Source organism: Petromyzon marinus, chromosome 43, assembly GCF_048934315.1.
Source record: "Petromyzon marinus isolate PM22_M1 ecotype Great Lakes invasive population chromosome 43, UKy_Petmar_22M1.pri1.0, whole genome shotgun sequence".
Classification (NCBI taxonomy): domain Eukaryota; kingdom Metazoa; phylum Chordata; class Hyperoartia; order Petromyzontiformes; family Petromyzontidae; genus Petromyzon; species Petromyzon marinus.
Window position 1 is genome coordinate 2,791,326 of NC_133709.1, and position 14,344 is coordinate 2,805,669.

Consider the following 14,344-nt stretch of genomic DNA (forward strand, 5'->3'; position numbering starts at 1 on the left):
TCAGATGCGGTTCTGCGGCCGTCTGGAACGCTCTTCCGATATTAGGAAACCACTGGAGCTGCGCACTTTCACATCTCGATTGAAAACTCATTTCTTGAGAACCGCTTTCTGTGTTACAGTTTGTTGTCTTTCCCCCACACCTCCGATTAGCACGGTTGGCTATGTACGGTGCGAAATAAGTTCGACATACATACGTATTCTATTCCTGCGTATGTTCGGGAACGAAATGCCAATATCGAGGTCTGCTGCTAGCCACGATGAGAGAGCTTCAGGAGAGAGCTCGTGTCGTTTTTGTGTTCCTACAATGAAGGAGTGCAGACTGCAGTGGTTTGGGTTGCATGGCCATCGTCGGAATGCTGTAAGCTTGTCTTCAGCGTATTTCTATGGCTCTCTGTGTACCGTACCGCCGTCTCTCGCTGTGATTCTCTATGTATCTGTGTGTGTCTCAATCGGCTTACTATATGGTGCATAGCTAAGATTGCGTGGCCACAATTGCACTTCTGTGGTCTGTGTTTTTAATCTTCAATTTATGAAAGAGATGTGCACACCGGGCTCCCTCTGTTGATGTTCTGAATGTCAAAAACCAGGAGGTTGCGATGTTTGGGTCTCGAACGAGGTACATTTCTGTAAATGCATTACAATAACATGTAACCATGGAGCCCTGCAATTGCACGGTCATGCAATTGGTGAGGCTATTTTGGCCTACTCTTCCATTAATGATTCAAACGAATAGCAGATCTGAGCGGGTATGCGTTGTCGCACGGCGAGCGGTAAACCCGAGGTTCGGCGTATACGAGCGCGCATTTGAATGATTAATGCCGTTTAAGAGTTCAGCAACGGCCGGGCTCTGAGGGCCGCGGGAGACTGCTCGGTCCTGTAGTAAACGACACGCCAACGAGCACCGTGCACCAACAACAAAAACAGCCACCTGACTATTACCACGCAGGGGTTCCAAGGTCCGGGTTAAGCGACGTGACTTTGCATACATTAAGAGAGGGTGGGCTGGGGCGGAGGTGGTCATCCTGGGTGGATATTTGGAGGTTTTCCTCGAGTTGGTCCAGGGGTCGTTAAGCTGCGGCTCTGGAGCCCCGTGCGGCCCTTTTTAAGGACTCCCGCTTCGCGACGCTAGTTCTGAAGGAACCACCGTCTCGTATTCACCACGGTGCATTGCGCCTCTTGAAATATTGAGTTTTCTTACCGAATAAAAACCCCCCCAAAAATGGCTGCTCTTGTTATTTTGGTTTTGCCGATCGCTGCGTTAGTCCATGGGCCGGAGCAGAAATTTGTTCCGCCGAAGGTAGCAGGGCACGTCTTCCAAAAAGTGCTGATTTCATTTGTACGGCTAATGCGAGTGGATTACTGGATATCTCCCCGCTCCTTTGAAATGGTTATTACGTAATTCACTGCCATTGGCCACGAGGAGACATTGGAGCCCCACGGTAGTTATGCCACGAGTGTAAAATACCTGGCCTGGTCTCATGGGCTAATCGCGGCTTTTTACGCAGATGGCGCGTCTGTATTTTGTTCAGTGTTCAGTCGCGCAAGCCGGGTGCAGGCGAGATTAGGACGCGCACTGAGAGCCTACGGTGGCATTGTCGGGTGGTAAAATTGCACATTATATTCCCCGTTTGTTTATTTTTTCATTCACCAAAAGCAGGTTTTCTTTCCCCACACAAGCCCCACAGTGGATTGAGGATGAAGGGACAGCACCAGGGCTTTCATCGGTGCGGCCCTATCGGAGGCGTGCGGATATTCGCGAGCCGTGGTTAACGTGCGACTCCGCTGCACAGTTTTCACGAACGGCCCCAAACAAAGACATATCGAAGCAAGACTAAATCGGGCTCGTGAGAATCTCCTGAATAATATTACTTCTCATTTCTTTCCACAAAGGTTCCAACTGCAATCTGGAATCTTTGCAGCCAGCGAATGATACATTTAGTGCGAAGCGCGCCAGTGACGATGCATCTTGACCCGTAATTTTTTTGTTGTTTTTTTGATGCCAAATGTTGGGCGTGCAACAGTTCTTTGAATAAACCGCGATTATCAATGCTGAACGCCTGTATTTTAAAGCAAAAGTTTGGTCTTCTGATCCAATATGCCTGTGTGTGAGACAAGGTTTTGGATAACTCTGTTGACACCGTGCATGAGCTTTGGTGGTGCGCCTCAACTTTATGGAGCGTCTCTAGGCCGTAGAATACGGTAGCGATGCAAACGAGACAAAACATAATAAACGTTTCTTGAATCGAATCGCGACCCGGAGTCGTGACAATCCAATTGTCTGTTGGTGGCTGTGAACGAAAGCGTGCGGGGATGACCTACCCGCGCGGACAGCACTCCCCACGCGGACAGCACTCCCCGCGCGGACAGCACTCCCCGCGCGGACAGCACTCTCCGCGCGGACATCACTCCCCGCGCGGGGGTGCTGTCCCTGTCCGCGCTGGTGAGTTGCAATCCTCCGTCCCGCTGTGTAAAACATCAACCACGAGTTTGTATCGCAGCATATTGTTTGGGTCGGTATTTTTTTTACTCCTAGCTGCAACGTAAATTTCTAGCCGTTGCCCTCCATCAACACGTAGAAGACTCGTACATTCACGCGTACGCCAAATTATCGCAGCGCACGGGCACCACCATGAGCTTAGCACTTCGGACGTCACGCGATTGAGAAACGCCCATTGCAGGCTCTTACATTGTCTTTGTATTTTGTTATTCATTTTCTCACACCTCCTATGCCTGCCCTGCCTGTTGTGAAGGGAGCAGTCTCCCCGGGGAAAACAACGACATTTCTCAATTGCAATGACACCCGACTCCCCCCTTCGACTTTGCCTGTACTGTATAGATCACTCAACCCTATCGCATTATATTCTGCATGACAATTTGCCCAAGTGTACACATTGCTGGGGGTAAGATCTAACATTTAATGGCCTTTTGCAGGTTTCTCTTCGGTGGGTAAAACGTGGCGTGGGGGGGGGGGGTTTGCGTGTGTGCGCTGTGCGCGTGTCTGTCCGCCTCTGGCTCAACTCGCCAGATATCGGGCCGCAGAGGAGTGAGGAAACCCGGTGACTTGGGGGGGCGAGAGCGAGGTTGTCTTATCACCGCAGCCACCCGCTATTCGTAATGGGGGTGAAACCGCGCACCGATTGATCGATTAGTATTAAATGGGCATCGCGATGTGAGTCCATTCACGAACGTGTGTAAGAATCGATGTATCTTGTCACTCGTAAAGCCACTAGAGGTGCTGTAATGTAAACAAATATTTGATCTAATCATGACAATTTAATCGTCACGTGGGGCAGGGGGGCGGGGGTGGGGGGAATCCTTTGACTTCTACTATGCATGTTAGCCTCTCCTCCCCACAAGTGTGTGTCTCGAGCCAGTGTCGCGTGCTTTAATTCCGTTACGAGCGCTGTATTTGCGTGCGTACATCTGTCGAACTTCTTTTGCTCCCTACGTAGCCAACCGTCCTCGTCGGAGGTGCAACACTCCAGATACTACAGCGAGAACGGGGAAGTGATGATGAGCAAAACTCTAGGCAGTAAAAATGTTTGGAATTTTGTACGTCAGAGGTTTATGTTTTGCCGATTGCCAACTTCTGAAAGTTACCATTTTATATTTGTTGGCTGCCAGCCATTTGTAGGCCTTTGATCAAATTCAAAACCGGTTTGAAATTTCCCCAAGGCGATCGAAAGAGCCTTCAGACGTGCTGTTTGCGCTGTCAGTTTTCTCCTTGCCGTGACTTTGTTGCGTTGGTCTTCCTATTGCTCACAGCTGGTTGCTTCGAGTATCACGCGGTTGTTTTAAAGATTACATCTGCTCTATCAAGTTGCAACTGTCCAGTGGCCAGTTTTGTTGCCAAAGCAGTGTCTTGTTTAGCGCTCCGGTGAGCTTTACGTTTTTGGCCGTGCAGTGCTTCTTTGTTCTGTTCGAGTTCAGCTTGGGCGGGCTGCCACTGACAGCCCGAACACAACGGGACTCGGTGCACGTGCAGTGTGTGTGTTGGGTTGTACCGTGTGCCGTTGGGCACGACGCTGCCTCCTAACGCTTCTCTCGCAGCGAGAACTGAAGATGCTACCAGCACACCGTTGGTCATCATGCTGAGCAACGTTCGTTCAGTGAAATTTTGCTTCGCCTTATTTTGGATTAATTCCTAAAATAATGTGGTGGTGTTTTTCGGTCCTTTTTCCATCAATTCCATGCTCCTATCACGGGTGAAGCACGTGCCGATACCTTTTTGCCGTTTTGAATTGCGACCTATGTAAGCATGCTCATGTAACTTGTACCTGTACCGTATAACATCTGTACCGTGGCAGAACGCCTGATGAAATGGAGCCGAGCGGCTTCGTTGGGCCTTTCCCACTGAAGTAATACAAATCTATTGATCTGTCTTAAGACCCAGAAAACACACCGGAGGGCTGTACAGCACAGCCGTTAAAGACAACTTAGCCATAGTCGTCATATGTCAAATTGTTTGAGCAACTGAACTCCTCAAGGGCCAAACCCAGTGCGGTTCCACCTCAAGCCTCCAGGAAGATCCTGAAGATCAACTTCCCCCTCAGTGCAGGGATACAGCACCACAGCGGCCTGGCGTGGAAATACTTGGATTTATCGTTTGGGGTTGAGTCTCGCGTGAGCGCGCGTGTGATAATCGTTTGTTGAAAGTGTAATGACGACTTGACACACTTCTCTTGAGATGGCACTTTATTGAAGACGCGTTCACTTGACACAGGAGGGAGACCCCCCACCGCAACAGCAGCCCCGAGTCTCCCGCGCATCTCCCTTATATACGGACCGAGGCCACGCCCCCCTTCCCGAAACTTCTCACTGACTCTGGACGCTCGCTCCACTGGAAAGACTACCGTCCTCTTCCGTCACCTGACCGCTCTCCCTTCTCGATCATTCCCGAAGCCGCCAGTCCCTTCGCACTCGCAGCTGACACCCCTGTCATTACCTCCCGTGGCCACTAGTCCACTCACACCGCATGTAGACTCTACTGTCATTACAAAAGTAATACGCGTATTACGTGCAAATAATGCGCTCGCGTAACATGATGCGCCGATGTGACACGTTGATGAATGACGGGACTAAAATTACATTGCCAATGCATTTGCATTGACGGGAGAGTAAAAAAAAAACCATGAAACAATCCGCTACGTATACCAGCGAATGCATTGCTGGAAACAAGATGTAGTTTGTTATGCAGAACGAAGAGAGGCAGTCTTACATTCCTTCAGTCGCTATTACTCTGCTCATAGCGATAGTCACGTGCGAGTACACACGGGCAACTGCATTTGTCCAGATGAAGCACCCTTAGCAAATGAGCTCGTACCTTCGGCGATAAAAGAAAATCGCCTGTTTTACAGTCTCGTTTCCGCGCAGCGTATCTGGCGAGGTTTCTGCGCCCTGCAGGGTCATCGCGAAGGGGACGGGATGATGCAACCTTGAGCTGCTTCCTGTCGCAAAGGTTGCAGTGGTGCCCCGGGGGCAGCCCGCGTAGCTGCGCGGTACGTCGCGCGCAACGGGCAGCAGCCTGGGAGTCGAGCGAGCACCAGTGTCATGACAACAAGAGCCCCCCACCGCTGCCTCCCCTTTCCTTGCCCCTGCCCCCCCAGTGAAGGCAGGCATGTCCTGGCAGACCCCCGTGCGGTTGTGCCTGTTCACGCATCGCTGTGCCGAGTGAATACTCAGCACATTTAACTCGTCTGCATTTTAGCAGACGTTGTCAGGCTTGTGCCCCGCTCCCCCCAACCCGCCTAGAGTTTGGGGAATTGCTTCCCCACTCTCTCGCTGTAGTGTCTGGAGTAACGAGAGATGGACACGGTAACCTTGAGGCGCCGTGACTTAAGGGAGCATGTTCAGCCGAATGGGGGGTTGTTTGGCAACTCTTCACGAGGCTGCGCCCTCACTGGCGGTTGAAACGTGCAGAGTGCTGCACGCGTAGGTGCTTCTAATCCTACGCGTCGTGGCTGCAGGATTATAATTTGAGCAATATCAGCGCGGCGTCTGCTGACTCCGCGAGCGCCGATATTTCACCCAATTTGCCGCGACAGGCATTGGAGGAGTGGTCTGCTCAAGCGCGCTGACCACACAGCCGTGGGGCCGCTGTCACAGCCATTCCCTGAGGATCGCTGTGTGTCCACTGGGCAGCAGCAGCTGCGGGATCCCGGCGGAGGATTGGGAACGCGTGGGCGATGCTTCTGTGCCTTTGAACATTTCACGGCAGTGTGAGAGCAATGTCCCGGATTTCAAAGTCCTTCCCCCTCCTCCGTGCCCCACACCTGCTAATTCCTTATCGCGGGTGCCACTTAACCTGAAGATGATCATCACTTGGTGGCTTCCGGCCCAGCCTTTTGTGTACGGCTGCCTTACGACAAAAGGGGCGGTTGGAAGGAGCGTGAACATTTTTGCCGCTGTTGCGCGGAAACATTTTGAACTAACGTGGGGCGCACGCTTCTTCAGCGCGTCGGTCTCGGGATGTCAATTCCCACCACGGAGCTCCGTGGGGCCGTAGGTCAAAAGGATGGCAGCCGTCACTGCCCCCCCCCGTTCCTTCCCCCACTATGTTAGTTATCTTACCTCTTTCCCCTCCCCCCATGGAAATCTTCACTCCCTTCCCCTCCCTACCGTTACGTGGTCCCCACCACGGTGGGGCAGCGAGCCAAATCTTTGCCTCCCTTCGTTGGGGCACTTGCCCGCGCCAAAATCCGGTCGCCGTTCGCGGAGTTTTTGCTCCCACCCACCTTTCCCAGTTCTGTGATCAACGTCTTGTATCGGGCTCGCGTTGAGTTGTAATAAAAATAAAATAAGGATGCCTGCCGTCAAGCTTTTAATAAGACGGTTTTTATCTTCCCCCTGCCCGCCGTTTGACAGTTGCGGGGCCAGGTATTGTGACATTAATTAGAACTTGAAATCCGGAAGACTTCCACTGGTGGCCTGGGCAAGAGGAGGAGAACAAGAAAGGGCCCTTTGTGGCGTGCGCGTTTGAAGTCCGTCTAATAAGCCCGGCTTAGTGTGCGGCCCTGGGATTTTCTGTACGCGGCGGTTGTGGGCGGTAGAGAATCCTGCCCTGTCTCAAGACGCGCGCTCTCTCTCTCTCTCCCTCCCTCCCTCTGGGCCGAGCGAGCTCATTGTGCCGTAATGTATGCTTGCCATTTAGCACGACGCTGTTGGATCAGGTGCGTTTCGCGGTGATGTGAGCCGCTGTATATAATGCTCGCTAACGTGCTAGGTTTCGTTGCACACTTACGCTGGCGCGAGGAGTCTCCCACCCCTCTTAGCAAATGGACACGCCGTAGTGTAAAGCGACCTTAGGTGGTTCTGCGTTTGAATAATTAATTTCTCTCTTAACGTTTTGGCTGCGCTCCGCTGATATTTCATTTCAATGCAAGCACGGGCGGGTTGTCACAGCGCGCGCCGTGCCGAGGGCCTTTCTAATGCACGGGCCGCAGAGAAAAACCCGCGCCTGGATCGCGGGCACATCCACGGCCGCATTTGTGTCGGGGTTTTCTCGACCACGGATCCAGCGCGTTAGTTCCCTGGCCTTGATGAAAGTTTGCAGCGGATGCCGGATCGTTAAGTGGACGTTTCAAGTGATATAGGGTCACTGGATACACATGTCTAAAATGTCAGGGGGGGTAGCTTTAGTGCCCATGCACATGTTCTGCGTGCCTCGTGGGAGCTGTCAGAGTGAATGGAGATGCTGGGATAAGTGTTGACATGAACCCAGCGAGGCTGGTGGTGGGGGGGGGGTCATGGGCAGGGTCATGGGCAGGGTCGACAGAAGTCTGCGGTAAGAAGTGAATCCATTGAAGCCGCTTCACTTTGGGCTCTTAGCAACAGGGTGGGGGCAGGGATGGGGGGGAAGGTGATTGTGGTGCACATTTCAATGTGAGTGCTTTCATTTTCGTTTTTTTGACGCACACTGGCAAGTGTAGGCACAATCACTCGCGTTCACTACAATACTAAATGCGGGCCTGGAATTAGGAAATGTTCTTCTTGTGTTGAATTCCATTGCTTATAAGGGGTGGAATGATGAACACCCTCACCACCCCCCCCCCTCCCCTTGAGCGATTCAGTGAATGTCCACGGTCGAAGGTTGTGAAAGTAATTTCAAGAATTGGGTTAAAAAAATATATTTCGATTTAAAGCTTTCGTGACTGCAGGGATTCATCTTCTTGTGTTTTATTTTTATTATTTTATTATTTCCCTTCAACGTGATTTTACCGAAAGAACCAAGAAGTATTTTTTTTTATATTGTTGTGAAGGGTTCACACGTCTCTGGTGGCTGCAGGCATCACATGAACCCATAGCATACAGAATCAGAATATGAATATAGGCTGAAGGAATCCGATGAGCTATGAAGCTCTTTTTTTGTCAGTTCTGACACCCGCGATTCAACGTGTACGTTGCAAGCTTCAAAATCAACATTAATCGATGAATGCGTGGGACAGCATTCCACCTTTGTTAGTCATCGCTGTGAAAGCAGCATGTACATATGTTGAACTTCTTTCGCACCGTACGTAGTCAGCCGTGGTAATCAGAGGTGCGGGGGAAGGACAGCACTGGATATCTGTGAAAATTAGCTTCATGGCTCATCAGATTCCTCCCGTATGAATAAATATTCGGATTCAGTATAACTCTGCAACAGCAACACAAACTTCCGCGAACAGTTACGTTAAAACACATGCGTGTGTAGCAAGGCTTACCCAAGGCTATATCCCTGGCATGGAGACTGCCTGCATGATAATAATGTTGGTAGACCACACCTGGCGCAGGCGGTTATAGAGAGAGAGAGAGAGTGGGCAAATCACGACGCTGTCGACCAAATTGTAGCGTTGTCCGTCCCTCTGTAGCGGCGCTATTCATAAAACCACCTTGCCGCTCCCCAGACGCGCCGCTCACACCAAAAAGAATGCCTATGCCGCGTACACAGGTGCAGCACGGGTCAGGACTTCCTGTGGGACGCAAGCGTTTGTGTTCCTTCCACGGGGGCGGATTATTGTTATTTTTTTTTATTCTCGGGTATCCGTACATTCACTTTGGAGGTTTGTTCTCGTCTTCCCCGCCCCTCCCCCCGCGCGGGTCCGCCTTTCGTTGGTAACCATCCCTCCGTTGCGTACGTACATTGACTCCTCTACTTACGAACGAGTTAGGTTCCAGAGGTCTGTGCGTAAGTCGATTTGTTCGTAAGTCCAACTTTACTCCTGCTGATTCCAAACGTGTTATGCGGCGTGTACATTAAACACGGGGAAAGGCTTTAAAAGTTGTATAATCTCATGTAGATGCCGCTGGTTCTTCACGTTCTGCAGATGCAGATGCCACCACCGCAATCTATATTGCACGGGGGTTGAACTTACGGCTCTCGGTCCGAACAGGCAACTGGACATAGGGATCAGATTTGTTCTTATCTCTGAAAGTTAGTCAGTCGAATGTCCGTAAGTAGAGAAGTCCCTGTACTCGAGATTCGTTCTCCGCGTGTGCCCCTCCAACATTGACATTCTTGCGTTATACGGTTATGTAATGGAAGTAGGTTGAACGTTTCCTCTGTGGTGACGGTTTCATCGAAGAGAAATTGTATGTACCTTGGGCTGCTGCTGCCGCCGCCGCATGAAACTACACGCTGTGGAGCATATCGTACCTCGCAGCAGTGTGAAAAGTTCCTGAAAATGCAATCGGCCGTTTGTTTGTTGTTCTTTGGCTCTAAGCCACGAGGTTATCAATTCTAACCTTGTACGTATCGTATCCCTCATGTATACCGCATGAATAATGTATGAAGTACGGTCAGCTGGTCCTCCAGCTGAATAATGAATATTGTGTAACTGTATAATGCTAAGGCTCGCCCGCATTAAGATGCAAAGCTGTCTGAAGGAAACTCATACCGTTGCTCAGATGATGTATATTTTATGTTTCAGATTGAACCTTTAATCTGAACCACACACACGGTGCTTTTTAATGCGTTGATGATGTAGCAAACATCTTTGAGTTGAGCAATTATTCGTATTAAATTGCAGGATTACCCATTCGCATTTCTCATCTGCAGTGAATGTTTGTGTTTATTTAATCATGAGAATCTCATCGATGCAAATGTCATGTAAAGCAACGGCACGTCCCCGTTTAATTACAACGCCCCCATTACCATTTTTCTCTCGATTCCTCTTCGCGTCATCGCTGCAATTTAATTTGTTTTGCTTTTGAAATTTCGGTGACCCAGGGCCACTCGTACAAACGAGACTATCCCTGGTCCCCTTGAGTTCTCATCTGGTGAAATAAATTTTGAACACCCGCACTCTTCCTGCCCCCCGCCCCACTCCCCCACCTCCCCCCCCCAAATTCAATTGCCATGCAAGCCACGAGGGTCCAAGTTACATCAACTTTGAGGCCGCTCGGCCATGCTGGAGAACGACATGGCCCATCGAAAATTATCATAATCTGTCACGAACGTGTAGCTTCCTTCGTGGTTGAGGTCAGGGCGAGGGTAATAATTCGTCGTCGCGTCGAGGGGCTGCTCGTTGCTAACGGCGCACCAAACCTACTGGAGGCGTGCGGGAGGGGCACACAACCTGCCCGGGAGGCTTGCGGGAGAGATTGTGCTCTGTGGCCAGGCTTGTTTTGGAGGCGCTTCCCCCCCTTTCACCCTCGCTGTGAAAGCCGATGGGGCGCCTGCGAGACGTGAACAGGGGCACGGCCCCCGCTGCCGCTCGTGTACACACAACGTTAGGCGCGTCATAAAATGGAGCGAGCAAAAAAGCCCGTCAAAAAGTGGCGGTGTTGTTTAGATTAGGCTGCAGCAATACCCTTTGGTGTAATTAACCTAATTTGTTTATTAATTTTAGATTTTTTTCATGGTGCTAGGGTTTTCATTTACTTGACAATGGCTGTATATGGGATTTGGTCCTTAATGTACAGCGTTCTAAAATGATGAATGATGCGATATGAAATGAAAGTATTATTATTCTTAACCGTTATATGGTGAACTGCGTGTATTTTTGTGACGGGAACGGTTTGGGCAATTGTTTACCTACACGACCACCTGACCACGATGGACTGTGTCTTTTAGGCTGCCTCAAAGGCCCCTGTCTGTGTAGGTTCGTCTTGGGATTTCTGCCGCCCCACGAAGGCTGCCGCTGGCTGAGCCTGCAATTGAGACAGGCTTCATGAATGAGCGGGTGTCAAAATGTGTAATTCTTTTTTACCGCGTAGGTTTTTTCCGCGGTTGTGCTGTCGTGGGGCGTCTCCCGACGCGTTTTCGGTGCCGTACCGCGTGCTTGTTCGGCGCGACTTTACCGAGGTTTCGCTCCACGTACTGGCAGCTGCTTCTTCAATTCGGTTCAGTTCCCGAAGAAGCTTCCCTGAAGCAGCGCGCGGAGCGAAACGTCCGAATATCGCGCCGAGCGACGCGCGTGGTTAATGACCCAAAAAACCCATCGGAGAGCTTGAGTTGAGTTTCTAAACGTCTTGGCGCGCTGCAAAGCGTCTAAACCCGGCTTTCCCCGCGATTTTGTCGACCCGCAGACGAGCACGCTGCCCCAGGGCACCATCAACATGAACCAGGCCACGGAGGTGGTGGAGGCCGAGAGCCGCACGGGGCAGAAGAACTCGCTGTGCATCGCCACGCCCGACCGCGAGTACTTCATCCGCGCCGAGACCAAGGAGGATCTCAACGGGTGAGTGTCGCCCCCTCGGCGCTCTTGGGAGAGAGAGAGAGAGAGAGGGGGGGGGGGAGGCGGGGAGCGGTTAGGCCGCTTGGCTCCAGCGGCAGATGCAGGGGGCTGCGTTTGGCGTTGCCCCCCCCCCTTTCCGGCTGCCACCCGCCCGGACCTGTAACATGCCGTGCAGGCCGTGGGGCGGACGGCGTGTGTTGAGCCAAGCTCGAGCAGGTGATTCACACTCGACGCGTGGTCTCTTGAGGTCTCGTTAAATGTCAAGCAGTGTAAACCATCACGCCAAACCGGTCGTCCTCGCAGCAGCAGTTTCTGACGAACCGTCGAACAAAGACGGTGGTCATCGCATCGCGCGCTTTCAGATGCGCTTCTGCGGCCGTCTGGAATGCTCTGTCGATATTAGGAAGCCACTGGAGCTATGCACTTTTTAATCTAGATTTAAAAACGAATTTCTTCAAAACTGCTTTTTGTTTTTAGTTTGTTGTCCTTCCCCCGCACCTCCAATTAGCACGGTTGGCTACATACCGTGCGATGGAGCTTCAACGCACGTGCGTACACAAAGTACAAACAGATAGACCTGACTTCGTCAGTTGCGGCTCAGAGACGTGAAGTGAGCAATGCACTTGATGATGAAACAGAACGTTGCCTTGTGGAGCTCCGCTGAATCTCCCTTGGCCCTGGCTGGTGAATATATTTAGCTTCGAGACGGATGATTACCACCGAGCGTAGCAGAGAATAATGTAATGATGATAATGTATTTGTTTACCCACCAAAGATGTTAGTCCTTTTCACTTTATTGAGAACTACGGTTCTGGTTTCTTTCCAGAGGAATCTAGAGGGTTTGGAGAAAACGCATGTATCTGAGGGGATAATTAGTCCCTGGGCCCAGACCAAATATTTATTAATGTGGCCAATAAAAGTGAGTTATGTGAGAACCGTTTGAAATGAGTGGTTATCGAGTAATTCTCTCTTGATTAGCTGTATAAATACATGGGTAGGAATAAACACCTTTTTAGGTGGTACAAATTTCTACTCTGGCCTCCAGACTAAATGCAACATTTTGCTGAGCTAGTCCAGTAGGGAGCAACTCCCTGCGCTGCTTTCTCTCTTCACGAGCATTGTTGGGTTAATCGTGTTTATTATATGCAACCTGCATCTCTTTGTGGTCCACTGACTTTGCCTAAAATCGCTGGAAGGCAAATATAAGAAGAGCACCATTTGTAAAAATATATTTAGTCCTTCAGCCTTTTGGCATGCCAGATTCATATTATCAATATTATCAAGCAAGAAAATGGTTTCATTAGGCGCGTTAGTTTTGTTAGAAAGCTAATGCTCCTCAATTGCCGGATTGTCGTTGGCACGAGCGCTCGGTATAAAATACGGGACCCCGTTCGATGCAAAAAGCAAAACCCCTACACAAACACTTTCAGAATCAGAATGTTTATTTATACTGAAGGAATCCGATGAGCCATAAAGATTTTTTTCACAGATGTCCAGTCTGGGCAGGTAATAACAACAGTACAAAAACAGGATAGTAGTGCAAAGTACAAGAAAGGTCAACAATTCACCTAAACACAAACAAATACAACAACTAAACCATTCCCATCCTACAAGACAAAGCCCACTGAGCTAATTAATACATTTTTTCAAACGCGACCTGGCCACAAAAATGACAGCCCAACAAAAGAGGCTTATCATTTGGACATTTCATAGCAGCAAAATAATCTAACTAGCCAATGGAGCATTATGGGTCAAACCAAATCTATATAAGCAGAACTCTCTTCTGTGCCTCAACGTTTAAAAATGCATGTTAGTCCCATCAGCCAATCGGCTACCCCCAAACCGGCATTAACATCGCTCGATCGATCTCAAGCGCGCACCGCCGCAAGAGCATGACGCCTCGTTTATTTTGCCGGGTGGAGGGGGGGGGGAGCGGAGAAAGTTTTGCGAGATCGCGTTTTGGACGCGGCGCCCCAGGGGCCCCCGCGTGCCGCTCTCGTTGATTTAGCGTGAGCCGCATGTCGAAATGGCAAAAGCGAAGCGGAGGGTTTCCCGCAACACGAACCAGATTGCGCGGCGGACTCGCGATTAATTTGCCCTCCTCCCCCCCCCCCCCCACCTCGGTCCGCGTTGGGCTTTTAAATCATCCGCCCCACCGCAAGCTGCCGCGTCGGAGATCACATCCCGAGTGCGGCCCTTCCCTCATCCCCCCCCCCCCACTGCCGTTCTACCGCTTATTATCGGAAAAAACTCTGCCGGCTGGCAGGATCCATCTGACACAATTCGCGGAGCGGTCGCGGGCCACTGAGACAGGCTCCGCTGTGACCGCCCCCGCCCCCCCCCTCAAATTGGTTGAAGCCGGAGGCAGGTGGGGATGTCATCTAATTATTTAATCTACCCACATCTAGCTCGCTAGACTTCCCTCTGTATCCATCTCTATGAACGCATCTGTCAGGCTCATCTATATGGCTGTTTCTTCCCTTACCACCGCATGTCGTTTTTTAGCTTTGTGCCCGCGTAGCCGCTCGTCCGTCTTTTGCGCCCAGCTGTCTCATTTTGGCTCGGCACGCAAAGGCCGTGCAGTGCAATGATTGTCATCTCCCGTGTATTTGAATGGCTTATACGTTATGTTGAAGGTATGTTGTTGAACTTGAGATGGGTTTGCTTTTAAATGTATGCCGCAGATTGGA

At 50.7% G+C, this 14,344-nt stretch overlaps 1 protein-coding gene across 5 annotated transcripts in view; it reads left to right on the plus strand.

Annotated features, from left to right (window-relative positions):
* Positions 1–14,344, plus strand: part of LOC116951360 (uncharacterized) — a 163,617-nt gene that overhangs the window by 81,162 nt on the left and 68,111 nt on the right. For all 5 annotated transcript variants that reach the window (XM_076073701.1, XM_076073697.1, XM_076073699.1 and 2 more), the window contains exon 4: positions 11,506–11,657. In XM_076073701.1, coding sequence (XP_075929816.1) covers positions 11,506–11,657 — 152 coding nt within the window. The remainder of the gene's footprint in view (positions 1–11,505; positions 11,658–14,344) is intronic.